This window comes from Seriola aureovittata, chromosome 2 (genome assembly GCF_021018895.1).
Source record: "Seriola aureovittata isolate HTS-2021-v1 ecotype China chromosome 2, ASM2101889v1, whole genome shotgun sequence".
NCBI lineage: Eukaryota > Metazoa > Chordata > Actinopteri > Carangiformes > Carangidae > Seriola > Seriola aureovittata.
This window is the reverse complement of record NC_079365.1, coordinates 16,920,014-16,947,645: the sequence shown is the minus strand read 5'-3', so window position 1 is coordinate 16,947,645 and position 27,632 is coordinate 16,920,014. Positions and strand designations below refer to the sequence as shown.

Sequence of the window (27,632 nt, the reverse complement as noted above, 5' to 3'; positions counted from 1 at the left end):
TGCTGACAGGTAATGTAACATGTTTCATCTCATAATATTAAATCTATGATGGCCTGAATCAGCAGCTAATGTTACTGTCACTAATATCAACCTAACATAAAATCCTGCCTACCATTGTGTCTTGGGAATATCTGAACGCAATATGTATCCTGACAGTTCAACAATGGCCAAGCAGGAAAATGAATGAACAAGCAGTTGGTTCAAAGTAACCCATCCAGCTGTTGAGTTGCGAATGACCCTTGACCCAGCATGAGCAACCCTACAGTGTCTACCCTTCATAGTACTCCAAACGACACAGAATTATGGACCAGCAGAATCAACCCAATAATGTTTTTTTTTACAGAAACAAGCCAGCACTATTTTCAATATAAAGGGAAACACAGTGGTAAAAGTTGATGAGATGTGAACCACAGTCTCCAATGTCTGTGTCAGACAACTGAGGAGAGGAGAGTCATTATTCACATGACCACAAGAGACAGCATGTCAAGAGAACATCCACATCCAGTAAGTCATCTTAAACATTTGAACAAATATGTTCTGGTGTGTAGTCTCTCTCTTTTACCCTGTCAATGCAATTCCTGTGTGTCATCAACTTTGAAAATGTAAAAGAAATAAGCACTGATATAAAAAAAATGATGTGTATGTTAGGCCATCCCTTCAATGTCATACTGTATACCATATGTAACTGTCTAACTCAGTGTTAGTTTTAATACATTACCTAGGCTGTCTTGACTGGATTTAGTTAACAGTTAACCACTATATATTGTACTTAAAGCTTCATGTGATTTCATTGTAAAATATTAATTTGAAATTTGTACTAGTAGCTGAAAAAACATAAAGCTTAACTTAAGGTAAGAAGCCCTTAGAATTAGTGGCTGCAACAAAGCATTTAGCTTCACGCCTTGTTATGATTGTTTTAATTTGTAGGAAATGTCTTTCTACACTACGTGAGCTTGATTAAAACTATAAATCATTCTTAATTATAATGGTGAAAAATGTAAATGAGAGTACAGTGAGCTATACATACAATGTGTGATGCATTACTATTGTAGCAACCCTGTACAGTTCGAGTTTTGCTTAGCAGAGTCTGGCTATAGTCTCCCGTCGTGCTGCCAATCCAATCATCAGGATGGCATGGTAAAAGTCAGAGTGTGTGCTGGTGATTGGTGGAGCGCAGCGGGTGAGGGCTGGCCCACTGTGTGTGTGTGTGTTTTTGTTGAAGTTTTGGTTTTTACCTGAGGGAATGAAGGCTGCTGATTCTCTCTGCCAAAATTGCCTAGTTAAGAATGCTGAGCTATACCTTTGTGTTGCTGCAATAAACCAACAAAGAAACCATACCAGCCTCTGCCTCATCTTTCAACATTACAAAATCTTTTCAAGCTACATTAGCCAGTCCCACACTATTTAATAAGTATGCAATGCCTCTTAAATGCTGTATTTCAATTAAAAAGTTATTTAAATAAATATGTTAATTAAAAGAGCAAAAAGTGACATTTAAATTTTAAAAAATATGTGTAACTCAGTCTGAGAAAGTTTTGACTTGTCTTGTTAATTCAGCAGACAGCTGTGTTGCTTTGAACTTGAGTACCCCTGTGCAGCCCCACTTCGGAAGAGGTTGCCAAAGATAATTCATTAACAGCCAGTATAATGATTTGCCCAGCATCTTGTACTTACTATGCTCTACACACTCCCCTTTCAGAGATGCACGGACAGACATTAGCACAAACCTGGAAACAAGCATTTTGAAATGGAAAAAGCTGAAACAAAGTCAGAAGGACACCCACAAGGACATCAGGCTGCTTCAGAGGATGACAGATCGTAAGTATACGTAAGATCTTTTCCCATTTTTCTAATAGTTATATGACAGGCAGCAGGATACTTAGCTACAGAGGTCTGGTGGCAGAAGCAGGGGCTTCTGCAAGAGGGTACCTGAATTAGTCCAGTGCGACAAGTGCAAGGGTAATTGAGTGCACAGGAATTTTTTCCCCTAACAAGATCAGTCTCATGCTGGTTGGCCTTTGTGTGCGTCCACCTGCACGTCAGATGGAGGAAACTATTTTAGCAATGACACTCTATGAACATATTTTGTCGAAAGATCCCGTTCTAGATGTTTAAGGGAGACATACAAAAATCAACAGCCACAGTGCCCTTAAAGATTTAGAGCTGCAGACTGTGGTTTATGCAAACAGCACACCTTCATCACATCTTTTATCTCGCCATGCTGTGCAGTGGAAAAACCAGCATGCTTGAATGGTCAGTGTTGCTCATGGCTCAGCATGGTACAAGTATCCCCATCCCTTGAAGAAAAACAGCATTAGAGCAAAGAAGTGGAGGGAGTAAAAAAACACATTAAATGAAAACAAACGTTCATAAACAACTCATTACAACCATCGAAGGAAACAGATACCACCAATAAAGTATTGCTCTTAGTATCAATAACAAAAAGAAAAGCCTGAATACATTAGTGATATTCCGTACAATGTGTTTTCAAATCATCTATTTTGAATATAACATATTGCTGTGATGGAGGACTGTGAATGTTGGACCTCAGGATGTCTGTGTGGGACAGAGACTGACACAGAGGGAGGGAGAGAAAGGATCATCTTGGGTCACCAGCTGTTCCTTTGTATCAGTCAAAACGATTTTGACGAAGTTGTTTACCTACCCCGAGTGACTAGAACTTGAAGTTTTAAACGTGTTCCTCAGCTCATGCTGGTTTCTAATTATTATTATGTGTAATTATGATCATACTGTATATTTTCATCTTCAGTGATTTCTGGCACTGTAGTTTTATAAAACTTGAGACTTCACATTTCACACTTCACGGTTGTCAATTCTTGCAATTTTATTTGTTAATGACTAACAGAGAGAGCAGTTGCTGCTTCAAACATTTTTGGCAAATTAAAACAGGAAAACAGCATGTTTCAATCATAATGACTTTCTCTGTCCTCAATTTGCCCTTAGCCTGACCAGTTAATAAGAGCAACAACGGAACCAACTCCTCAGTTCCTCAGCTGTCAGCTGTATACAATGATTTGCACTCTGTGTGCAGCACTTTAAATCTTGTTCAGGAGCAGCACCACTGGCATCATTCTTCATTTAAACCGTCTGACTTTGGTGACTCCCAGCACTAGTAACCGAAATAACACTACAGGAAGAAAACATTCATAGCAGTGACAGACACTCCTCTCTCTATAGTGCCATTATAACGCTCAACAGTACTTCAATAAGACCATACAGTCAACACCTCTCTTAAAACAATTTCAATAAAAATCTTAACGTTACAAACGTCATGAAGGGAGGATTTATTGCAGGACTGTTAACTAAGACTGCATTTGTTTTCTAATGACAGTTGGGTATGTAGACTTTATTAGTCTCTAGCAGCTTTGATACCAATTTACCAGGCAGGTCATTGCACAGGTCAGATGTTGGTCTCTGCTTCGGCCTTCCGGCCTGTCGCACCTCCTCCGGTGCCAGTGCGGGCAGCTGCAGGGTCATCAGCTGGAGGCTGCCGTTCACGGATGTTGTGGACTGCTCTCTCCACTGCAGACCACATGACAATGTCTGGCCTGAGAGTAGTTGTTATGATCTCTCTCGGGAACACCAGCTGTCTTCTTAGGTCTGCCAGCATTTGCCACTCCTTACCTGATCTCAGGATGGTAAGTTCCTGTGTGGGTGCTCTGCGCATCTCGCCTGGTATAACAAAGGCAGCTAGCGCAGGCCTTGTTGTTTCCTGGGTGTGGTTTGCTGCCACCCTACATCCTTCCAGGAGCTCTGCCAACTTGGCTAGCACTTGGTCATGGTGCCATCTAAAGCGCCCCTGGGTCAACGCCACCTTGCATCCTGACACATTTACAGAGACTGTAAATGTGTTAACAGGTCACGTCAACTTCCAAACAGGATCATTTATTTCTCTTTCTATTATGTATTTTTAAACTATGGAGTTTGAACTTTTCCAGACTGTTGAAAATCTATTATTTGTGTGTGTGTGTGTGTGTGTGTGTGTGTGTGTGTGTGTGTGTGTGTGTGTGTGTGTAAGATGTCATCCCAAGTCTATATCGGTCAAAAAGAACCAAGCAAATCAGGAAGATAGAAGACTGTTTAGGCTCATGTGCCGGGTGAGACTTTCATTCCATTTCAAATAGGCATTGTTCTGAGAAATTAATTTGATAAAATCTAAATGGTTAATTTCTGGTCGCAAGGAGCAGGCAGGAAAAAACAGGCAGGCCTGCAGTCAAAGGTCAGAATCCCTACGGGAACAGGGCTGAGGGTATGAGAAAAACAGGTGTGCACGAGGGCAGGGAGGTGATGCAGGTGGCAGGAGGGGACTGCAGGGCAGGTGGGAGTGGCAGGGCCTGCAATGACACAAGATGTTAATGAAAAGCAACAACAGCAAGAGGCAGGCAACAGAGAATGTGCAATAAGAACCAAGGCAGAGGCGACCAACGTGACGTGCTCACAGAGAATATCTACACTATAGCATGAAGCGCTGTGCAGAAGAATATATGTTATTGCTCATCAACAACTGTGTAGTTCCAACTCCCCATAAAGTAATGTAAGCTCATGCTACTTGCTCCACATCCATAGGGGGCAGCATTTCACCTATTCGCCCTCGTTATGTACAGGGATAATACCCCAAGGTGTTAAGGTAATGTGGTTGTTGATGATTGATGAGGCCAGATGCAGAAGAAAGAATCAGGGTTGTGGTTCATCATTATGAATCACTGAAGTCTGGTCCTGATACAGACAAACATGTGATACAACAATTTGTTTAGATCATACAAGGTCTTTATATTGAAACATGTTAGGTCTGTTGTGTGTGTATAATAAATAGTAAGGATAGATACATGCTAAAAAAAAACAAAACAAAAAAAAACCGAAATGAATATTGGCATGAATTTGCTGAGATATTCAAGATGTGAGTAGTAACAGTATGTATATTATGAAATGTAAATGCAAGGAAATGAAGAGTAAACAACTAGAGATATGATAAGAATTCACTGTGCACACTACATAACCAACAAACAATAGAGAGTAGTACAAATATGGATATACTGTAAAACACATAATCAATACAGTCAGTGGTATAATTGTGGTATAAATATTGATTATGAATCAGTAGTATGAACGTGCATTTACTGTGGCTCTGATATAATCACAGTGGTATAGACAAGTGGAGCAAGTATTGGGCGAATGAAAAAAAAATCATGCTGGTGATGAAACTAGATGAAAAGAGATCACTAAGGATTAATCCTCCTTCGATTCACTGAGACATTTCACTTAAAAACAAAAATGTCAACCACTTGGTGGCGCCAGAGGAGAAGACTATAGGCTCACCATAGTCAGTGGGATTCCCTCAGAGCAGTGGGCGTGCTGTCAACCTACACTGTCACCACAGAGTCATGCAGCTAGCATGGCTAATGTGCAAATCCCCTCCCCGCCTCTTTCCTGTGAGACCATGCGACTGTTGGAACATGCTCCGCCTTAAGTTGCTCATTCAGAAACACATTACACCCCCCGCCCCCTCCTGTCTCGGTCTGGTTCTCTTGCGCTTTCTCTCTCCCTCATTGTCACACAAACACTGCTCTCTCAAACCTCTACTCATGGACTCACTCATGGTCAGAGCTAGGAAGAACACTTGGCCCGGAGAGACTCGGGGATCTAGACTTGTGTTTTCCCCAAAAGGCACCAGATGAAATCCAACTAGAGCTAAATGGAAGCATAACACAGAACCACAGACATCTGACGTGAGGCTATCTTTCTCAGGTACTCTTTACCAATGCCTTTCCCTTAAGGTCACAAGCAGGTATTTTTTTTTTTTTTTTTACTGTCTTCGTATTTGAGCGTTGTATAAATGTCTGAGTGTACACTACTGTGGTTTCATTACTTGAATGGGAATCAAACGGTGTCCTTGCAGTTAAGAGACGGTTGGGCATTTGTAGCTGCACTTAGGCTTGGCGCCTGTAGCTGTATTATGTAGGGCAAAGGTTATTGGCTACGCTGCAGCTATTTCCCTTGTTTAGTATAACACCTCAGGCTGCTCTGTGACCATGGCAGCAAAAAGCTAATGTTGTTTCAGACAAATATTTCTCATGTGCAAATGTTTGAACAGGTTGCATAATAAATAACAAACAATTTAAAAGGTTAATTTGACAAAAATGGGCAGATGGCAGATAAATACATTTCTTGCTATGATTTTTATTTATTTATTTATTTTTAGCATCTTAAATGATTAAAGCAAATCAGCTGTTGATGTTGAACAGCAGAACAATAGAATGGAGTTTATGAATATTGTACTGTACTGTACTGTACTGTAGTACTACTACTAATATTGTAATACGTGGTCTGGGATAGTCAAAGAGTCAAAACAAAAATAGACAGAATAATATTTACCATAGGTTACAACTTGCTGTCAGTGGTTGGCATGGATTTTTTTTTTTTTAAAAACATGTCAAAAAGAGCAACGGCTATTTATTCCACTTCCAAGTTTCTCGGGGTTTCATCACATGTGGAACAAAAATATCATCTGAGATATTTTTGAAAAGCCACAATAAATTGTTGACTTGGAGCACTTTGGCTTGTGGAGTTTTGCTGCCACACACCTCATATCACCCATTTGTAAAGTCATTTAGATGCAAATTATTGATAGGTACAGTAAGTCCAGTACATGACATGCAAACAACCATTTACCCCTTGTAATCCTGACTCCTAGGAATAACTGCTGAAACCTAATACTGATAAAAATGTTTTTTGTCCGGTGATCATCAGTGGTTCACTACATTTTATTCAGGCGCAGGGATGGCAGTGTCGTGTTGTGAAATTTTTGTGTTTTGTGTTCCCTCAACGTTTCGTCTAGTGCCACAAGGACGTCAAAATTGATTTGGTTTATGACCAAGTGCTTGAAAAATAAATTACATTCACAACAGTTTCAGCTGTACTTCGTGTTTAGTGGTAATTAGCAAATGTTTGGGTGCTAACATCCTTTACCAAGATGGTAATCGTGGATAATACTTCCTGATTGATATCAGCATGTTAACATTGTCATTGACAGCATTCAAACATAAGCATTTAATCATACAGCTTCATAGAGCTGCTAGTGTGGCTGTAGACTCTAGGTCTTTATGTATTGCACTGTAGCATACCCAGTAGTGAAATAACTCCGATAATAGCAAGTAAGTAAAGTACAGTAACAACACATATTACACAACACTACAAAATGGTGTACACAAAGTTTCTGGGAGCTTTTCATCATGCATCAGTGATGCAAGTTTCACTGCTGGAGGCAGATAAAAAAATTATTAGGAATGTAATCAAGATTAGGGTGGTTTTTACAAGAATCATCCAACCATTAGACGTATTTGTAGAGTCTTCCCTGCTGCACATATACCCTGCTGGCCTGAACATAAAATATCAAGCACTCACATTAATTAACTGCAGTTTTCCTCTTATGCAACAGCTTTTTGTGGTTGCTGGAGTTTTTTTATATAATGATATCAAACATGAACCATCTATATATATATATATATATATATATATATATATATATAGATGGTTCATGTTTTACTCTGTAAATAGTCACTAGTGATCCATTTTTGGAAACAGCTCTGTGTAATGTGTTTTAAGATGGTGCTCATTCATTACAATTTAAGTTGCTCACCTAACTCATGGTACAATATTGTTTTTTTGTCTACCTGGTTGGCTCTGACATCATGGGACCCACAACATTAACATTAGTTTCCCTGTTTCCCACTGTGGCTCATACTCTAGGTTATTCTGTGATATGCTGATATCACATGCAAGAACGTTTGAAGTTTGTCAAATGGTACAAATTATTGGTTTAAAACTTCACATTGAAACGTGTAATGTTGGGCCACAGACAGAAGTGGAAGGGGGTAATAAAGCTGTCTGGGCCGCATGAAGGTTTTTGTTGATGTTCTGCAGTTGGTCAGCGGAACAAAAGACACACACTGGCCCACCAATTAATAATGGTAGTGCTGTTTTCATATTGTGCAGCAGACAGCTCCACTATGCCTGATGAATGAAAAAACATTTTGCGTAACAGTCTTGTGTCACCCTCTGCAGGAGGGTCCTTGATATACTGAATTCCTACCAGATCCAAGGTTGCTGCTGAAAAATGTATCATTTATTAACCTGTGTAGAATTTTCTATTTGTACAAAAAATAAGATATTTTCTCTACAAACATTAATGAATGAGACCCATTGTCAGTGTCCACTCTATGCTGAGTAGTTCTGTCCCAATAGAGTGTTGTCTTCCAGAAAACAATGATACCATTTATAGGACAATAACTGAATAGATCATAAACATGACAGCCATATGCTGTGGCTCAGTTGATTCTTAGAGCAGTGTTTTATATATATATATAGATATATATATATATATATATATATATATATAGATATATATATATAAAACAAAAATACAATATTACCAATACAGACTGCATCAAACATCAATTCCCAGCCTCTCACCTAAAAGGTCCATAGTGGACAAGAACAAAAGACAGGGAGAACAATAAGGGGAAAAAAGTAAAAAATAAAACAAATTACTTTAAAATAAGAAGAAGTATGATAACAACAGTAGTCACAAGTGTGACAAGTACAAATTGTGTTACAAGAAATACATAGATAAACATACTGACAAAATGAAGCTTGGATGACGATGTACTACTCTCTTACATTATGTTGCATTCCATTCAACATTTTGGGAATTTACCCAGGCACCCACCAGGGCCAGCAAATGCCCAGAAGCACCCAGACCAAAGGGGGCAGAGAATGTGGCCACCCCTCAAATCCCACCCCCAGAGACACTCAATCCCATCCTAACAGGTGTCTGCAAAACCAAGGCTCAGAAGATAGCCACACCCACCCACCCTTAACAGAATAGATAGACTGAATAGATGATAAACATGACAGCTATGCCATATGCTTTGGTTCAGTTGATTCTCAGAGGATGGTACAGCTTTTTCCCTGGTTTGACCTTAACACCAAGGGGAGGAATTTCTCTAGTGAACAGAAACAGGGATGCCACCCACGATAGGCGTAGTCGGGTTGAACTCCAACTGAAATGTCTTTGAGAAAGACTCCGAAGCACTACAACCTCCGCTGGAACAAGTCTGGCGTCTCACCTCAATGAGGCAGAGGGAGAATTTCCAGACACACAATTCAGGCCGCGATATGCTCTAAATGAACTAGTGTACTGTGACGTCTGATTTCGAAATGGCCACACTGGAAAGCAGGGTGAAGAGACTGCCGTTAAAGAGAGGTTCCAGATGTGATTATCAAATCATTAAAACAGGAAATTTGGCAATATATAGGTTGGAAACGATTTATTCTTTCTCTGTAATGTTTTCATATGACAGCCTTTTTCTGCCCAGTAAACTCAGCATCGTAAATCAGTGTGTGCAGCTGCTCTCTACTGCGTTCACCTGAATGTATATAAAGATGAATGATGCATCTCCACTTCCTCCCACTGTACAAAAATGAAGCCAAAATATCCTGAATATGGGCACCGCCATCTTGCATTGGTGACATCATCTGGAGCTAGAGTCTGTGCCATAGTGATCGGCCAGTGGAGCCGTGGTATCGATGTCCTCCAATATTAGCTTCCATACACCCTCCCAATCCAATCGCAAGTCAATCACAGCTATCAGTCGTGATGTTACATTCCTGTTTTATTGCATCAAATAACAAATTAAAACCAAACTTATCAGAACAATGAACACTTGAACATACATTAGCACGACAAGAATGACACAAACCATCATTCCATTTATTTGACATGTACTTTTGATAAGTCATTTTTTAGTTTAGCCAGCCCATGACCATGTTTTTGACCTATACTGCAGTTTTGGCTTCACTTTTGGGTGATGTTCTCCATCTTTATATACAGTCACCGGTCCACCTCCTCTAATATTACACATTGTATACACACACTAACACTAACTAACACCCCAATCCACACTAGCCATCTTCAATATCCTTGATAAATTCATGCAACTTGTCAACACCATCTTCAATTTAAGATCTCACTTTCTAGTTTATTCATTTTTTCAGTGTGTATGTTTTCTGCCTGAAAGTAGAAGAAGCACCTCATACATCACATACAATACAAACAAACAATGCCTCACTTTTCATCTCTGCAGTTAAAAGGACCAATCTTTAATTTTTCAACTACAAAAACTTTGCATATATTCACATACAGAACTGAAGGGCATTTTGTTTTTACAGTGTAGGCCTGGGGGGCTTGTGTCATGAATGTAAACACTCTCTTTGGTGATACTGGAAAACTGGTTTTAAAAAAGATGATCAACTGTTACCTCAGTTTACCATATTTACCAGCTATTTAAGCCAGTATATAAGCCGATAAAGCAGTTTGGGGCTTTTTTATTCAAACCCAGACATAGAACAAACTTTTAAAATAATCATTTACTGCTATTCACCACACCTATGACAGGGTTACTATTCAAAGGTACACTTCTGTAGATTCAAATGATTTCAAATTTGAATGATGTGACCACTACAACTAGACTGTGATGCCAGCTAGTATTATCTTACTGCAGATATTTCCCATTGGTGTACAGTATATGCTGTTAAGTAACAAGAAATTGCAGTACAGAAATGCCAAACTTAAAAACATTTCTAAAGCCTTCAACTGTCGACACTGAATCTGGCTCAAAAGTCCAGTATTAGTCGGGCTGCAGTGATCAGTCAAGCTTTACTTCAGACCATCTAATTATGTTGTTATTGTTGTTGTTCTAGTTATTGCTCAGTGGATCCACTGAGAGGAGATTATCAATAAAATGCTTAAGGAAAGTTGTTTTTCAATATCACAGGATTTGAAGCTTTTTAACAGTGATGTAGTAGCACACATATTTTCCAGTCTAGTTGCTTCACTCCCACATTAAATCCAAGGCAGCAGCACAAAAGCAACATTGATGAAAGAATTACCCTCATGCCAAGCAGCAATGACCCTCATGACCTAATGTAGCAAGACTGCTGGCATTGTGAAGATTATGAATATTAATGTACTATTATTAAATCATGTCAATGTTCCTGCTGTGGTCAGTGATTATGCTGTTAAATTGTTTACTTAGCACTGATGGGATTCAAAATATGTAAATACAGAGAATATATTCTTTATATTCAGTTTGCTAATGCAAAATGAAATCCACATGACTGGTTATAATTAATACACAGACACACATCATAAAAAGTGTGGATTATGACCAGATTATGAACACTGTAAATGGGTCATTGAGTGCCAGTGAAGTGTTTGTTTTTGGACAGTGTATGCCTCCTAAATAATCTACTCTAATCAGAAATATTTTGCCAAATTATACCATCTTTTCTCTTGTTACAGTGTGATGGATAAGCCCCATGGTCCAGAGGTCAAGTTCAGGCTGGACATCGGCACAGCCCATCCTGCACCCACCACTGTGACCAGGGGACAGTGGTCCAGCAAGATTGAGTTCCTTTTGGCTGTTGCAGGACAAATCATAGGCCTGGGAAATGTGTGGAGGTTCCCTTACCTGTGCTACAAAAATGGTGGAGGTGAGTTTTACATTTTCAAAGAAAATAGACAGAGCTGTAGAAAATATACTTATACAAGTGCACAATGTATAAAACAACTAAATCTTTGTTAGCATTCAATGGCAACAAGAAATAAATATTTGGATTAGACTGAAAGTTGCAGCAGAAATATTTTATTGTGACAATGTTTGTCTTTGTATTGTCAGACAAAATCCTACCTCAAACTATGTTAACATTAGCTTTACTTAGGGCTTAAAATCACATCTGGACACTGTATAACTTCAAAACCCCATCAAGTTTTGAACCGTGTTAACATGTCCATATGACGTTTTTCAAGATATCAGTCAACACCATGACTGTGCATTTCCATCTTGAAACTGTAGTGAACCAATGACAATCACATAAAAATGATTAGCCATGCTAGTTGCCAATTTTTATGCACAACACACTCCTCATCTGAGTCTGGGTCTGACTGAGGCTCAAACATGTGGCTGAGTCTCTGCGGCATTTCCTCAGCTAATCATTTTTGATAGGCACTGTTGTTTTACCTACCACCTGATGGTGGACGGGGCATAAGGCCTGACCCAGATTTCTCAATGGGGAACATGTGCTAACAGCCCCCTAGCACTATTAGCTAATCATAGCAGAGTATTTTTACATTGTGTAAAACATGTCTGGAGAGGAACTTTAATATCCAGGCTTTGAAGTTGTTGTACAGTAGAGAGCTCAGTGAACTGTAATTTATGAACCGATAAGCAAATTGACAAAACACAAGTAAATGAAGAAAACATTTCTGCCATTTTGACGACATCTAATGTTGCCCATTTACAAAAAAATGCTGCAAAACAAACTCTGTCATAAATAAGCACACTGCAATCACAAGAACACTACAAGTTGAATACAACAAAGCAGAGCAGAAATGTCCAAAACATGCTAAAACGTTCCCATGTTAATTGATGTTGTAAATTGAAGATTAGATGTAGGGTTAGCCTTTTACTAATAACTGAGGTGTCTCGGGCTCCACCTTTATCTATGTGATTCCTACAGGAAACTTAAAGTGTTCCACCTAACAAACAAGTTAATCTGGTGTATTTTCCCATTTTCCACAGGGGTGTTCTTCATCCCTTATATACTCTTTCTTTTTACCTGCGGCATCCCCCTATTTCTGCTGGAGACGTCTCTTGGCCAGTACACCAAACAGGGAAGCATTACCTGCTGGAGGAAAATTTGTCCCCTGTTTGAAGGTAAATGTCTAGATTCATCCATGTGAAAAAACATCAGGTAATAAAGTTTTAAAATCTCAAAGGGGTAAAAGTTACACAGTACCTAAAATTAGTTTTGCCAAGGCCTGTGGGTACCTAAGATTATATAATATCTAAGATATAGTTGTTTGCTCGTGTGCTGTGGTGTACTAGATTTAAATGTTAAAAGAGATGTGAGCTAGTTTGGAAGCTGAGTAGAGTTTTATCAACGAATATCATGAGATGATTATGTCTTTGTGGCTGTAAGGAGGAGTATCCAACGTTATGATATAGAGATGATGAGTTTGAAATTAGTCATTGGTGATAAAGCATGAAACATTTAACAGGATTTAGCTAACAAAGAAGCCATGGGGCAGCATGACGGAACGGAATATCTTAAAACCCACCTTGTCGCCAGTAAGAATGTGTAACTGTTCTATGGACATGCTATGCCTCGTAAATCTTCAGTTCATTTTGCAGAAACCATGAGCACTTAAGTGCAATTAATTAATATTTGCGAGCATCATAAACCATCTAGACCAGAGTAGTGGTGGCAACTCCCAACCTTTGAAGAAGTCGTGAAGTCCTGCCCATTCGTCCATAGACAGGAGGATCACTGGAGACAGCGAACATAACTAAGTGAAAAACTGATGACGTGATCATGTCAGTCAGAGAAAGTCCAAACGAGAGGAATAAAAGCATGTATGACAGTCTCTAGATTCTTATTGGATAAAATTGGAATGATCCTGTGTAGACTCCTGAGCTGCAAGAAACAAGACTGGACAACTGTGTTTACATGCTTGTTCAGGCTGAGCTGGTTATCAAGGATCTCTACCAAATATGACTCAACTCAGCTCAAGGCTGGAGAAAGGAGGGAAGACCGCACATGAGTTATAACTAAAAATAAGTTCATTTTACACAACTAAAAAGGAAATAAATGTAAAGACAAACAAAACACAACAAAACCAAACAGGGTGGAGGCCAGGAGAGAGAGAGAGAGACTGGCTGACTGCGTCCTACAGTGCATCCATAACCTACTGGCTACCTGCATCTGTGTGTAAACAGGGCTCGAGTTCTCTCTAAGCCTGCACTTGAACATGCAACATCAAATTACAATGTCTGCATTACATCACCGCCAGCAGCTTGCAGACACAGATGAATTATGTTCAGAAGGCTACAGTATCAAGTTATACATTTTATTCTCATTCAGCTGCAACACTTAAAAAGCTTTTGTTCATTTAATATTACCCAGATTTCAGCCAACATCTTTAAATGTGTGGTTCAAATAATGTTGACACTGTGTCAGCTATAATTTCAGAATGAGTAACTGGCACGTCAAGACATCAGTGAAATAACACACTTGTCTTGTTTGTAATGGCAATCTTTGCTTTTGGCAGGAGGGAGGCTGGTCTGTAAATGTGCAACAAATACAACGGTAGAAAAATAGTTTTCTACGATGCATTTACTCTGTAATAACACTGTTCTGTTAGCTGCCAGTCTGAATAACGCCAAAGAATAAAAATCACTATTTAACATTTATGGCTTTTCAATGACATTAAAATACTTTCCTATTACCTTGGAATAATATTTATATTTGTACAGTAAATCTAAAATGAACTCAATGATTTATCACTTTACATATTGTTTATGTGTAATTTATCACTAATTTATCACTGAATAACAAGGCTTCACAATAGCATGCAGGAGACAGAATTGGCAAGATATACATAGCTGTTGCTTCCAAGTGATGCTGTTTTAAGTGAAAATTTTTTTGTTTTTTTTTCAGGGATGGGTTATGGGAGTCAAGTGGTTGTTCTATACTCCAGCATCTATTACATCATCATACTGGCTTGGGCTTTCCTGTATCTCTTCTCCTCTTTTAACTCTGAACTTCCCTGGGCGAGTTGCCGAAACAGCTGGAACACAGGTATGTTCTGCTGGCGTGTGTTCATGCTACATAACATACTTAAAGATCCCATCCAAACATGTAAAAATGCTGTTTTTTCCACTAAAAGTTCAGTTACATAGTTAAAATTCTTAAAAATCTATATCAAAATGCAAATATTGTCCTGTTCAGAAGTTTAACTGCAGGATACAAGATGCCTCCACTGAAAAGTCAATCTTCAGTGTATGTGTGCTGAAAGGTTCACATTTGTGTGCACATATATGTCATTCTGCACTGTCAAGGTCAAATGTGAAGGGGGTGTAACAAATAATAAGCACATTTTTGGGTGAAGGGTGACTTAAATCACCAGTATTGAATCACGATAGGAGTACAACAGGTGTCTCTTTGTTTGAAAATGTTACTAAAGGGTTGAAGGCTTTGACAAACGAAAAATTTTATTGTGTGTTTGTGTCCTTGAATGCCTTTTTTTTTTTCTTTTTTTTCAAAAAAACATCCTGTATTTCTTTGCAACAGAGACCTGTGTGGAGTTTGATCGAAGGACTGATTTATACAACTGGACTGTGGTGGAAAACGCAACATCACCAGTGAGAGAGTTTTGGGAGTGAGTACGAAAAACAAAGTCCAAACTCAAACCTTAAACCTTAAACCCTGTCTGTGTATGAACTCTTAAAGTGATGTGACATTTATGAATTATGACTGGAAATTTGATTTGCAGGAGAAGAATTTTGAATGTCACAGGAAGTGTCCATGAGATAGGTGGCATGCGATGGGAGTTGGCTCTGTGTCTTCTGTTGTCCTGGATCATCTGTTACTTTTGTGTCTGGAAGGGAGTAAAGTCCACAGGGAAGGTAGGACAACCACCTTTTTTGTGTTGTACCACAACTACAACTGTTGAAAGATAGTGTATACTGTAGGAATGGGATAGTAATAGCTCTTCTACTCTTTAAAAACTCTGCAATCATGTGACTTTGAAAGATACAACACCTGTGTAAATGTTCAGTTGTCCACGACTTTAGGTTACCAGATACCTGCAAATCCTCTCAACCTGTGTACCTGAGTTTTGTGCTAATTAGCAAATGTTAACATGGTGGTGAGGTGCTTCAAATGGCATATATTTTAACACCTGCATCTTAGCATTGTCATTGTTAGCATGTTAGCATGTTGCCATTTGTATTTATCTCAAAATACTCGTAAACACAGCCTTCCACAGTACCTTCTGGGTGGTGCACCATGTTTCCTATACCTTCTCAGACTTATCTACAGAATAAAGTGTAAATGTTGATTGTTAGAATAGGTCATGTCAGAGTATCCCAGTGTGATTTACCCATGCTGAATGTCAGTGGTTCTCGAGCAGGCACGAAGCACATAAAATCTATCCCGGCATCACAGAGCCAGATTAACTTTCCCTCTGGCTCTTCCACAGGTAGTTTACTTTACTGCTACATTTCCATATGTGATGTTGGCAGTGTTGCTTGTCCGTGGACTCACGTTGCCGGGGGCCTTAGATGGGATCAAGTTCTACCTCTACCCAGATCCATCCCGCCTCACTGATCCACAGGTGTGAACAGATTTCACTACTTGTCTGTTTTGATGATACATATTACTTAATCTACAGTGGTTTCCGCAGATGTAAAGATGAATTATACAGAAACTTGCAGAAAGTAATGCACATGACATTTTAATATTTCCATCTTTCTACATTGAGTTTAAATGTTGCATTTGGTGTAAGCATTATGTGGCTTGAATGTGTGGAACAACTATGTACAAAACAGGATGTATATATTACCTATACTAGGCTACAAAAGTGGACCTTTCAGTGGAAAATCAAAGATCAGGAGAGTGAAAGGATTACTTATACATGGTTTAAAGCGGTGTCACGTTTTTACGTGTAACTATATTTATAGATGATTGGTTTGCTTGTGTCACAAAAAATCGTCAGAAGTGTAAAACATTAGCTCTTTCTGTCTAGACTCACTGCACAGTTGCAACACCCAGGAAATGCCTTTCATATGTAATTTATTGTAGATGTGAAAATGTCCTTTATTTTCCTTGCAGGTATGGATGGATGCTGGCACACAAATATTTTATTCCTATGCTATTTGCATTGGATGTCTAACTGCACTTGGCAGTTATAATAAATACAACAATAACTGCTACAAGTAAGTTTGTTTTAATGTCTATGATGTGTTTTTTGTTTTTTTTTACAAAAGACACAACCAAAAAAAATTATTTCTCAGGCGTCACTTTAAGTAAGCCACTGATTAATAAATGCAAAACAGCTCAACACAAAAAAAAAGAAAAACGATGATACAAAACAAAATTTCATACAACTCAACCAATGAGATATTCTCCAGAACATCTGGGCCTCCATTTTTCATTTTAGGCAAGAAAAAAACAAAAAAAACAAACAAACAAAAAAACTAAACAAAACCAGCCTTGTTATATTAATGATGATGGGTTGTGCTGGTTATGTGAAAGAATTTAAGTCAATATGGGAAGAAAAGTTGTAAATGTGTCATGCATGTAATACAAAATAAAAATAATGTTGCTTTTTTTATTTGTAGGGACTGTGTGTACTTGTGCCTTCTGAACAGTGGGACCAGTTTTGTAGCTGGCTTTGCCATCTTCTCTGCACTTGGATTCATGGCATATGAGCAAAACACAGACATATCAAAAGTAGCAGAGTCAGGTAAGTACATGTAAAGAAAGAAAGTGAGTTAATTAATGAATTTATTATTTTTTTATTTTTTGACCATCCCATGCTCACTGCAGGTCCTGGCTTGGCGTTCATTGCCTATCCTCGAGCGGTAGCCATGATGCCTTTTCCTCAGCTCTGGGCAATATTCTTCTTCATTATGATTATCCTCCTGGGACTGGACAGTGAGGTAAACTTCTTTAGATGTGAAATCAGTCCTAACAGTTGCTTTTTTCTCTCATGAATAAAATTTTTCAATTGAAGATCATGAAATAACCATCTTCTATCCAGAATAACCTACACTTCATATACAGTAAAAGAGCAAAGCAAGGGCTTCAATTCATTATGGGACTCTACTTTCGATGTATTTGTATACCAGTCCTTGTGAGTCTTACAGTCAAAAGTGACACTCACAGTCACAGTATATTTTCAAGCCTTTTTGCATGTCTGTGTTAGTTTTGAGGATATTTTAAAAGTGAGTCATCAGATCTCAGTGAATCATGAGGGAGTTCAGCAATGGGCCAAGGGATGAGTAAACATTTCTTGGTGTGGATTCAAATCAAAGTTCAGATGCACAAAGTTTTGAAAGGCTTTCTTAGCACTGTGCTAACATTTATCATGAACTACTGTACTTACTAATATGAAACAATCACAATCATATGTCACATGATTTTTGTTTTTTAATGTATTTCAATGCAGATCCAGGTGCACATTTAAAAAAAAAACCTAATCATTATCTTTATCAAAAAATAATTTGATTAGAGAAATGTGCAGCCCTGGGGGAGGTATGCACTCTCTGAGTACTTTGTAACATCAGCTCTGCAAAGATCATAGTACGTGGTTCAGGGGTAGAGTTATTGTTTAACTGAGAGGTCTGTTTCAGTTTGTAGGTTTGGAAGCTCTCGTAACAGCAATTTGCGACATGAATCCCTCCTTCTTCCAAGTTGGTCATCGACGTAAACTTCTTCTGCTTGCTATTAGTGTTCTCAGTTTCTTCATCGGCCTTGTGATGGTTACAGAAGTAAGATTTTCGAATTAAAATGTCACATCATTTATAATAACCACATGTAAGAACGTTATAACAGAGTGGCTAACTGAATTCTCGTCTCACACATAGGGTGGACTGTACATCTTCCAGGTGTTTGACTACTATGCCTGCAGTGGGATGACTCTACTTCTCTTTGCAATACTGCAGTCTGTCTCTATTGGATGGGTGTATGGTGCGTTAACAAATAAGAATGTACTTATCTCTTCACAGGTTTTCCTCAGAAATTTCCTCACATATGTGTTTCCATCTACTTGCAGGCGCAGATCGGTTTTATGATAACATTGAGGATATGATTGGCTACAGGCCTTTTCCCCTGATTAAATACTGTTTGAAATATGTTACTCCAGTAGTCTGCATGGTGAGTTACAATAAAAGTTAGTTACTTACTGCTGCCTGTCAAGTTTTCTGTTCTCAGATTAACACATTACATTACATTGAAATTAAAAGAGAAAACGCGTACCCCCCATACAGTGGTGTAATGATACTTAACCTGTAACCTCACAAACTACTGTAGTTAGCTAATGATACTAATTCTTGGCCTTGGAAGTTACATTAGGTCTCATTATGTGTAAATAGTAAGATAGCCGGACGTGGTAACAATTGCAGGTTACATTTGAGCAAATATACACGGTTTAATTCATTCCTCACAAGTCTTGGTTGTGTCCTGACTGTTCAGGAGAGTGGTTTAGCTAAATGTCAACTGAAATGATTATTCAAAAACTTGAATTATAAAAAGAAAGTTCCTTTATAAATGGTTGAATTAGCTTTAAGTGTTAAACTTAGCTTGGAGTGATTAATGTTACATTTTTAACATTTTGTAAACTGTATTGCGAAGACTTAAACAGCTTTTCCCATTACTATTTTCAGGGAACATTCATTTTCTCTTTGGTTAAATATACTCCTCTGAAGTTCAACAACACAATTGAGTATCCGTGGTGGGGTTATGCTCTTGGCTGGTGGTTCACTCTCTCCTCTACGCTCATGGTTCCCTTGTGGATGCTGTACAATCTGAGCGTCACTCCTGGTACACTACGACAGGTGAGCTGGGGTCTCCAAAAAAGCTATGTGTTTGTGTGTTTCTGATTTTCTTTTTTTTTTATTAAAAATGATATTCTTCTCTCTTAGAGGATCTCCATCTTATGTACTCCAGCTGAAGACCTTCCTTTGACCAAATCAGAGAAAAAGGCTTTTGAGCTGCTCGACTTGACCTCATCTCCTGACAGCAGGGTGCCCTCGTGAGAAGAGAGAAACTGGAGCAGGTTCAGAAACACTGAACACTTTTTGAGACACAAGGGAAGGTTTACCCCCAATGCAGAAGTCATACGCCAAGTTCCTTTTAAACCAGTGATTCCCAATCTTTTTCCCCTTAAAACAAAGCTACTTTATCTTGCAACCCCTGGCTGGGAATCACTGCACTAAAGGAATGGTTTCAAATTCACTTTGTTATCGCTCCACTAAGCACTGCAGAGTTTGAATGCTCACTCAACAGAAATAATTTAAAGGACATGGGAAACAGAATCTAAGCTCAAAGGTCCACACACAGGAAACCTTCTGTTTTTTTTTCTGTTTCTGAGCTTTCAAACACATCTCATGGTTTTCATTCAGCAATGGGAGTCATCTTTGGTTTCATCATGTGACTTTCAGTCAGCGACAGCTCCGAAGAGTAGCAAGTAGGGCTGCAATTTTCATTATGAATTAATCCATCACTACTTTTTTCAATAATCAATTAATCGTTTAGTTTATGAAATGTCAGAAAATAGTGCCAATGCATGACTTCTTCAGAGGTCTAGTTTTCTCCAATTCACAGTTAACAACTTGATAAATTACTTAAACAATGAATCAGTTATTAAAGTTTTTGCTGATAAGTAATCTGTCAAACAACCGATTGACGGATCACTTGAGTATATGGTTGATTTTTGTTTTGTTTTGTTCTAACCAGTTTATATAACTATATGGAGTAATGTAACATTGATCAGCACCTCCTAAAGGCCATACAGACTGAACACTAAAGTCACTTTTAGGTCACTGTGAATGGAATGAATTCAATAAATGTAAATTATTGTGACAGGAGTGACATGAAACAAGGGAGGTTATCCAGCATTAAGGGTCAGATTCAGACCCAGGACACTTTGAGCACCATAGCCAATGAGACACCAGGCTGTCCCAACACTAAAGTGTTTCTGACCTGAGCACCGCTACTGAAAAAATACATATGTGCTGCTCACACAGGCATGAAACTATTTAACATTTACAAGTTCGTATTTGGTGTAAACATTTTTTTTTAAAAAAGGTAATTACTACAATTGGGCCTGTGATGATAGACACACCAAATAGAAAAGAGACACACTGTGTAAAACTGTTGGCTATAACCGTCATAGTCACAGAGTATATTTTTAACAGAAGTTAAATAGATTATATTTTTACTGTAGATGAAGCTTTAAGCTTGTGTAATTCTAGTTTTTATACAGAACACTCATTTATCAAGTTTGCAACTTAATGTTTGTATCGTTTTGTATTGTTTTTATATCATATATCAGTGAAATTTGTGGCAGTAGTTCTTTGTATGAGACATAAATGCTGTAATCTGTTACTTTACACATTTAAGGATCAATCAATAATTTGTTTTTTAAATGATTTGTGTTGCAGAAACTGTGTGAATTCATGTTCACACTTTATATTACACGTTGTTAACAGTAAATCCATCATGAACAACCAGTTAGCTGATGTTGTCTTAACGAATACGTTTGTGTAATTGAATGAATGACAGCACTGGTATTTGATAACTTAATGTCATATAAGTCTCATCAAACAGTGCGCGATTTTGCAAGTATTATCTATGTATGAGGCAAACAGGTATTCATGTGATTAAGTATTAATAGGCTTCAGTAAACTGGCAGCTCATCATTATTGATTTATTTCTGCTGATTTCACCTCATGATTTTGTCAGAGTGAATGGTGACAGAATCAGTGCTTTACATTTGATGATTTAACTAGATACAAATCAATTATGGATAGAACATTGATCTGACTCAGAAAAATAGCTTTGAATAGTAATTCAAATAAGAGTACATTATTAATCGTTTACAAACATTCAGTAATGATCAGTCACCAGTTTATTGTTGCTTAAGAAAAAAGTTGATAGTTGATTTTTTTGTTTTGTTTTGTTTTTTTTGACAGTTAAAATCAGCAGTTTTTAAATAAAACGGTTAGCAAAATGTTAATTATAAATTGGCAATAATGCAAAACAAATTTTGTTCTGTGAATGCTACACTGATTCAGATGCTTTTGCAGTTGATGTAGTCTTCGGAGACCATTAAAGAAGTCACAGTATAAACCATTGTGTCCTTGAATGCATCATGCATCAAGTTCTTAAGTGTCAAATTTCCAACTCAGCTGCAATAACACATATCAATAACACAGCTGGGAAAACAATCTCACCACAAGGTCCATTTGATCCTTTTGAGGAGCTTTCGGATCCCATGATCTTCACCTGCAGATGACGTTTAAGTTTAAGTTATCATAGAAAGATAGAAAGAAATGTTTTCGGCCACTACATGCAGCTGTTCTCCAAAAGCTGTAAAAACCCACTGTTAACTACGGAAGAGAGACACATTCATGTATCCAGATATGTGTATCCTAAAAATGTCGACAGAATGCAATTCTTTACCACAGTTACTGTTGTTAAGATTTCAAAAACTTGAGGGAAAAAGTGTAAAATTAAGTTAAAAGAAATGGCAAATATCAATTGGAAAAATGTTATTGCACCAGTCACTCTGAAGAGAGTAAAACCAAAAGGTGCATGAGTTATAATGAAATGGGAAAATAGCTATTCTGGTAGTCTCCATGTCAACTCATATACAAGATTCCCACACTTACTTTTTAAAAGAAAAATGAAAACTTAACCATAAATTTTCCATTTAAACATTTTTATGACAATACTGCTATAATGCCAAAAGCAACGCTGAAAGATATAATACTGTAAAATAGTGGCCTAACTTGAAGAATGACATGTTTCTTTAAATGCAACTCTTGGATTTATTTAATGCTTTTAAAGTGCAAAAAAATAAAAAAATATATAAAGAAGACATGAACAAAGGTACCTTACGTAGTTTTTTTGTCTGAAAATATTTCTTTTGCATAAATGCCGGTTTAAAACATTGATCACACTTTGCTTTACAGGGCAATGATCTTTTGAATACATGTAAACATTTTGTATGACATTACACTTCACTTTCTAATAAAAACCAAACCCACATCGGCCATGCTGCAGTTTAACCAGCTGCATTTTATCCTGCTTGTTGTTGTCAACATTTTCCAAATTATTCCTGAAATTTACACTTTCAAGTTATCAAAATGATGAATGTAGCAGTAAGAGGCCTTTAAATCTATTTGTAGTGGACAGTGGAGGATAAATAGTCCGTATAACTGATAGAAAAAAAGTACTTCATGCTCATTTCCACTGTACAAAATGTTTGAATGTTTAGAGCCAGCAGTACTTGAAAACATTTAGCAACAAGCTGTTTAAAAAACAACAATATATATTAACACACACACATACACACTGTTGTTTTTTTTTTTTTTTTTTGTTTTTTTTTTACACAAAATATTTAAGACAGCTAAGGTTTTCATTCTGAACCAACCAATGTTTATAAAACATCTCAAGGATATTGTCCAGATTTTATCCAGACATTTCATGACAAGATAACAGTGTTGGTTTGACAGTCACCAAAGTGCATCATTGTCCACTATCCACTGACATTCACACATTTAAAAATAAAAAAATAATAATAATGGATGCAGTGAAATAAAGAGACACCTTTTTCTGGGACTGAGGCAAAAAAAAAAACTACACAGATATAAAATTATGTAGCTGATCACATTACCAGAGTTCATGAAATTTGTGAAAGATTGAAAGAAAAATGTGGTTCTGACAATTTTAAAGCTTAATTGTGATCTCTGTATCCCTCTCCCACCTCCACCTGCAGAGTCAGCAGTGGTCTGTCTGCCCTGTCAAATACAAAGGTGGGAATGGGGTGATTCAAACGCCTCCTCTTGTGGGAAGCCTGAATCACAATTATTCAGATTTTCGACAGTAGCAGAAGTAATGCTGCATGCATTCACTTCATGAATGAAGATTTTATGTGCGCTGACGATTGTGCCATGCTGATAGATCAACACACATTGAGTGCAACAGAAGAAGAAACTTCGACTCGTCAATCACTAAAATCAACCAAAGCTTAATAGCGGAAACATTTAATTTTATATATATATATATAGTTTGACGGTTCTATTTTTTTTTTTCATTAAAAGTTTTTGCAGCTGCCACCGGCTTAAAATGTTATCAGTCCTTAAAAAATATGTTTTTATCTCTTATCACTCCCAAAGGCGCCTATCATCGGGTGTTTTACTTGATCAACTACAATGCCAGGCTGGTCTTTTCATTAAAACCGTTTATACTGCCTGATGTCTTTTTATAGATAAAATATAAGATTTCAACAAATTAATAATGACCTACCATGCATGTACTCATGAATAAATTATTTTAGTGCATGACTGTGGTCTTAACCCATCTTAGGAAAACAATGCCTCGTCTTTGCCCAAAACAAATGTCTAAATTTGAATTGCATCTCATCTGAATCTGTTACGGGCTTAAAAAAAAAAAAAGATGCACTAATTTGTCTTCATGAGTAGTAGCAAACCACAATATAAAAGTAAATTGTGAATTTGCCAGAACACCAGAATTACAGATTTATATTTTGGTATGATTTCATATTTGTAGTTTGTGCTTTTTTCAAATTCTTCTCTCTGCTTCTGGTGTCTGCTGATAATTTGAGGATCTTATCAGCGATTTCTGACAATACTGAAGGTTCATGTCTGAAGGAGAATTTAGTATTTGTGAATTGTAGTATTTTTGTATTTCCCGACATTAAATGAGTTCAGGCTTATGTAATTGCCAACTCTATGATTATTCATTTCTAATAGCCCCTTTCCACTGCATGGTAACGGCTCAACTCGACCCAAGTCTACTCAACTTTTCTGTTTTTTTTTCATCGGGCAAAAGTTGTGGATAATAGCCCACCTGGAATCTTTTGTACTATTGTTGGTATCACCTCCACAGAGGGTCCAAGCAAGATGAGGCAATTCCAAAAAAGTAATGTGAAAACAAACTGCAGACTACCGATTGGTCAGAGAGAATCGTCATTACTGTATCATTATTGTGCGAGACAGGACGTTCTGAACAAACCCACCATGCGACTGTACACCGCTCACTGTAGACAGTAGACAGTTATGGACTTGCCACATTCACCCATTCACTCACACATTCATACATCACACTCACACACTGATGGAACATCCATCAGGGGCAAGGTGGGGTTCAGTATCTTGCCCAAGAACACTTCGACATGTGGACTGAAGGAGCCGGGGATCGAACCACTGACCTCTAATTAGTGGACAACCTGTTCTACCTCCTGAGTCACAGCCGCCCGAAGTTACAGTTACAGTTCTTTTAGTTACCGTGTGTACTATACTTTTAGTACGGCAACACACAAAGCAAAGCCATGATCACTCTCTGTTTGGTAACCCTTCTATATCCTACATTGTTCATGTGTTTGTCACTTTGAAGATTACGTCATGATGGCGTTGTACTCGGTTGCTATTGTAGCAATGAAGCATTGAGGGGGTACTATCTACAGTGGAAAAAAAATTACCTGATACCAAAACCAAGTAGAGTTGAGTCAAGTCAATTCAAGTCAAGTCACATGGTGAAAAACACTATAAGTTGATGGCAATTTACTTTTCTTAAATTTTAGAATCGATTGTGTTTTTCTTTAAAAAACTACTGAGCTAACCAGACTTTTACACTTTTGTGCAAAGTACATATTGCACATTTAAAAAAAAAAAAAAAAAGTTTCAAAAAAGTTTCAAGCCTGAATCCCAAACACCTTGTGACACATGCATGCAGCTGCCCAAGAAAAGGCTTAATACCAAATACAAGTCTGACATCTGAAAACCAATGAGTGCAGTTTTGGAATAGGAAAAACACACTGTGGGGGCACATCTCAACTTTACACAGTAGCCTAACGATAAAGAAAGTGGAATTCCTCTGTGTTTTTGAAGAAACTATATTTTCTTTTGTAAAGGGGACAATCTTAACTCACTGATTCTGCAGTACTAAATCCACTAGGGGGTACATCCTGGCAGTTGCACAGTCCATGTGACAGGGAAATGCTGTTTGGCTTGCAAATGTCCCCGCTTACACTCCATTTTATATGCAGGAATGGTAACGCTGGATTTTGGGATAAAGAGGTTTGGATTAGAGGCTTTTATATGTCTTCGCTCCTGCCTCTGCTCCCTGGGCTTGGAAAGCAAAGGGAGGAATGTCTTTCTCTTTCTCCTTTCCAAATATCACCATTACGACAGACACTCCTGACTACGCCGTCGTTTAATGCCCATCTCACCGTTCATGCCACTCCTCATGCTGTCATCCCGCTTCCTCTTCGGCTTCCCAATCTATGTATAAGACACAGAGGCACAAATGAAAATTGTTGATAAGGCAAGTTCTTAGACTGAAGAAAATGTCTCTGAAATGTTCCAGGAAACTGTGCATTCAGTAAAATTAATTTAATACTGTGAAAATCTACTAAATTTAGATTGGTCATTAACATTAAGTTGTTTTAATACCATGTTGTGTTGTTACTTTTGTATTTTTGATTTATTTTCTTTCTCTCTTTTTAACAGAGAATAGAATCAGCATCAATAAGTGAGAAACAAATCCATCAACAGCCACTAGAGGTCAGTAGTGTACTACTAAAGAAAGTACAATGAGAAGAAGGGAAGACAATGAAGCAGGACAATTTACTATCAAAATGTAACCTTTGAGCTTTGAAAACAATAACTAAATTAGCTACATAAGTGTAATACATTTGAGATGCATATCAAAACATGTCTAGCACACTGAAGGCCCTTCATTCAATTGCATCTGTAATTCTCACCCTCATTCTCATACCCAAAATGGCTGATGAATGGTCAAATATCAACCTTCACATAAACATATTGGTAAAATATATTTATATTTAAAACATTTTTGAATGGATTAAATAGAGCTAGACGAACACGAGAGCAGAAGCTAAAAAAATCAACTAATTTTAAAGGGTTTGATGTGCCTCAGACACATATACTTGTCTAAGATTAAATAAATGTGATGGGCCATGATCTTGTTATGAGTGGAATTTGATGACAAGCTTTCAGTATTAGAACTGTTTTGATGCATCATAAAACCACAAAAAAAAGGACCACAAATTACGGACTATATCAGTTCTGTGGTGCATGCGTGGGTGTGTGTGTGTGTGTGTGTGTGTGTGTGTGTGTGTGTGTGTGTGTGTGTGTGTGTGTGTGGTAAGGTGTGCTATGAGATTCAAATTCAGTCCAAATAACTTTCATCATTTCTTCAAATTTAAATGAATTTAAAGGTTAGTATTTAATTCACTTAGAGAAAAGAAAAGAAAAGAAAAGAAAAGAAAAGAAAAGAAAAGAAAAGAAAAGAAAAGAAAAGAAAAGAAAGGAAACAAGTCAGGCTGACTGTTTATGTACATTCAGCCAAGAGCAGTGAGTTCACAGACCTTGGCGTCCCGTTCTGCAAATTTCTGGAACATGTTGGCGTAGGTCCTCTTGTCCTGTTCATGATGTTCCTTAATCTTGGTCTGGCAGATGGAAATCTGAGCACGAGCTGCCCGATTTGAGGGGTTGACTTGAAGCACTTGCTGAAAGTCTGCCATGGCAAGGCTGAACTCGTTGCGGAGGAGACGCGCTTCCCCACGACGATACAAAGCTTTCTCATTGCTCTCATCAAGCTCAATCACCTAATACACACACACACAAACACACACACACACAAAGTAATTAGGTAAGAATATATCTAGAAGAGCAGCTGTTACAAAGAGACACTTAAGGAAATGAAATGGTGTTTAATTATGGACTATCATCAGGGCCATGCAGCCTCCCACCTTGTTGCAGTTCTCCACTACTTGTGAGAACTCTTTTATCCGCAGGAAACACAACGCTAAATTGAGGTGGGCCGTCAAAATAAAGTCTTGTATCCTCTTCTGCTGCTCTATCCCAGTACCACACTCCATCTCAAGCCAGGAAACAATGCGCTGGTACTGGATGACCGCCTGGAAGTACCGCCCCACC

General features: G+C 37.9%; 2 protein-coding genes across 4 annotated transcripts in view; one reads left to right on the top strand and one right to left on the bottom strand.

Moving 5' to 3' along the window:
• The first annotated feature begins 488 nt into the window (after positions 1–488).
• Positions 489–22,525, top strand: LOC130187516 (sodium- and chloride-dependent GABA transporter 2-like). 3 transcript variants are annotated; one of them, XM_056405196.1, is made up of 16 exons: positions 489–504; positions 1,700–1,818; positions 11,381–11,571; positions 12,660–12,794; positions 14,578–14,718; positions 15,211–15,298; positions 15,413–15,545; positions 16,121–16,255; positions 16,753–16,856; positions 17,262–17,386; positions 17,470–17,582; positions 18,276–18,413; positions 18,510–18,612; positions 18,698–18,798; positions 19,308–19,478; positions 19,566–22,525. In XM_056405196.1, exons 2-16 carry the CDS (start codon positions 1,748–1,750, stop codon positions 19,677–19,679), a joined length of 1,863 nt encoding a protein of 620 aa, XP_056261171.1. In that variant the 5' UTR covers positions 489–504; positions 1,700–1,747; the 3' UTR covers positions 19,680–22,525. The 3 variants fall into 3 exon arrangements, with proteins under 3 accessions (XP_056261171.1, XP_056261179.1, XP_056261188.1); XM_056405204.1 differs by lacking the exon at positions 489–504 and having other exon boundaries at positions 1,714–1,828; XM_056405213.1 differs by lacking the exons at positions 489–504; positions 1,700–1,818 and adding an exon at positions 5,571–5,766.
• Positions 22,452–27,632, bottom strand: part of fkbp5 (FKBP prolyl isomerase 5) — a 17,699-nt gene continuing 12,518 nt past the window's right edge. Inside the window, exons 9-11 of the mRNA XM_056405225.1 lie at positions 27,446–27,631; positions 27,062–27,301; positions 22,452–25,952 (exon numbers count right to left, since the gene is read on the bottom strand). Of these exons, the coding sequence (XP_056261200.1) occupies positions 25,854–25,952; positions 27,062–27,301; positions 27,446–27,631 (525 nt within the window). The 3' untranslated portion in view covers positions 22,452–25,853. The remainder of the gene's footprint in view (positions 25,953–27,061; positions 27,302–27,445; position 27,632) is intronic.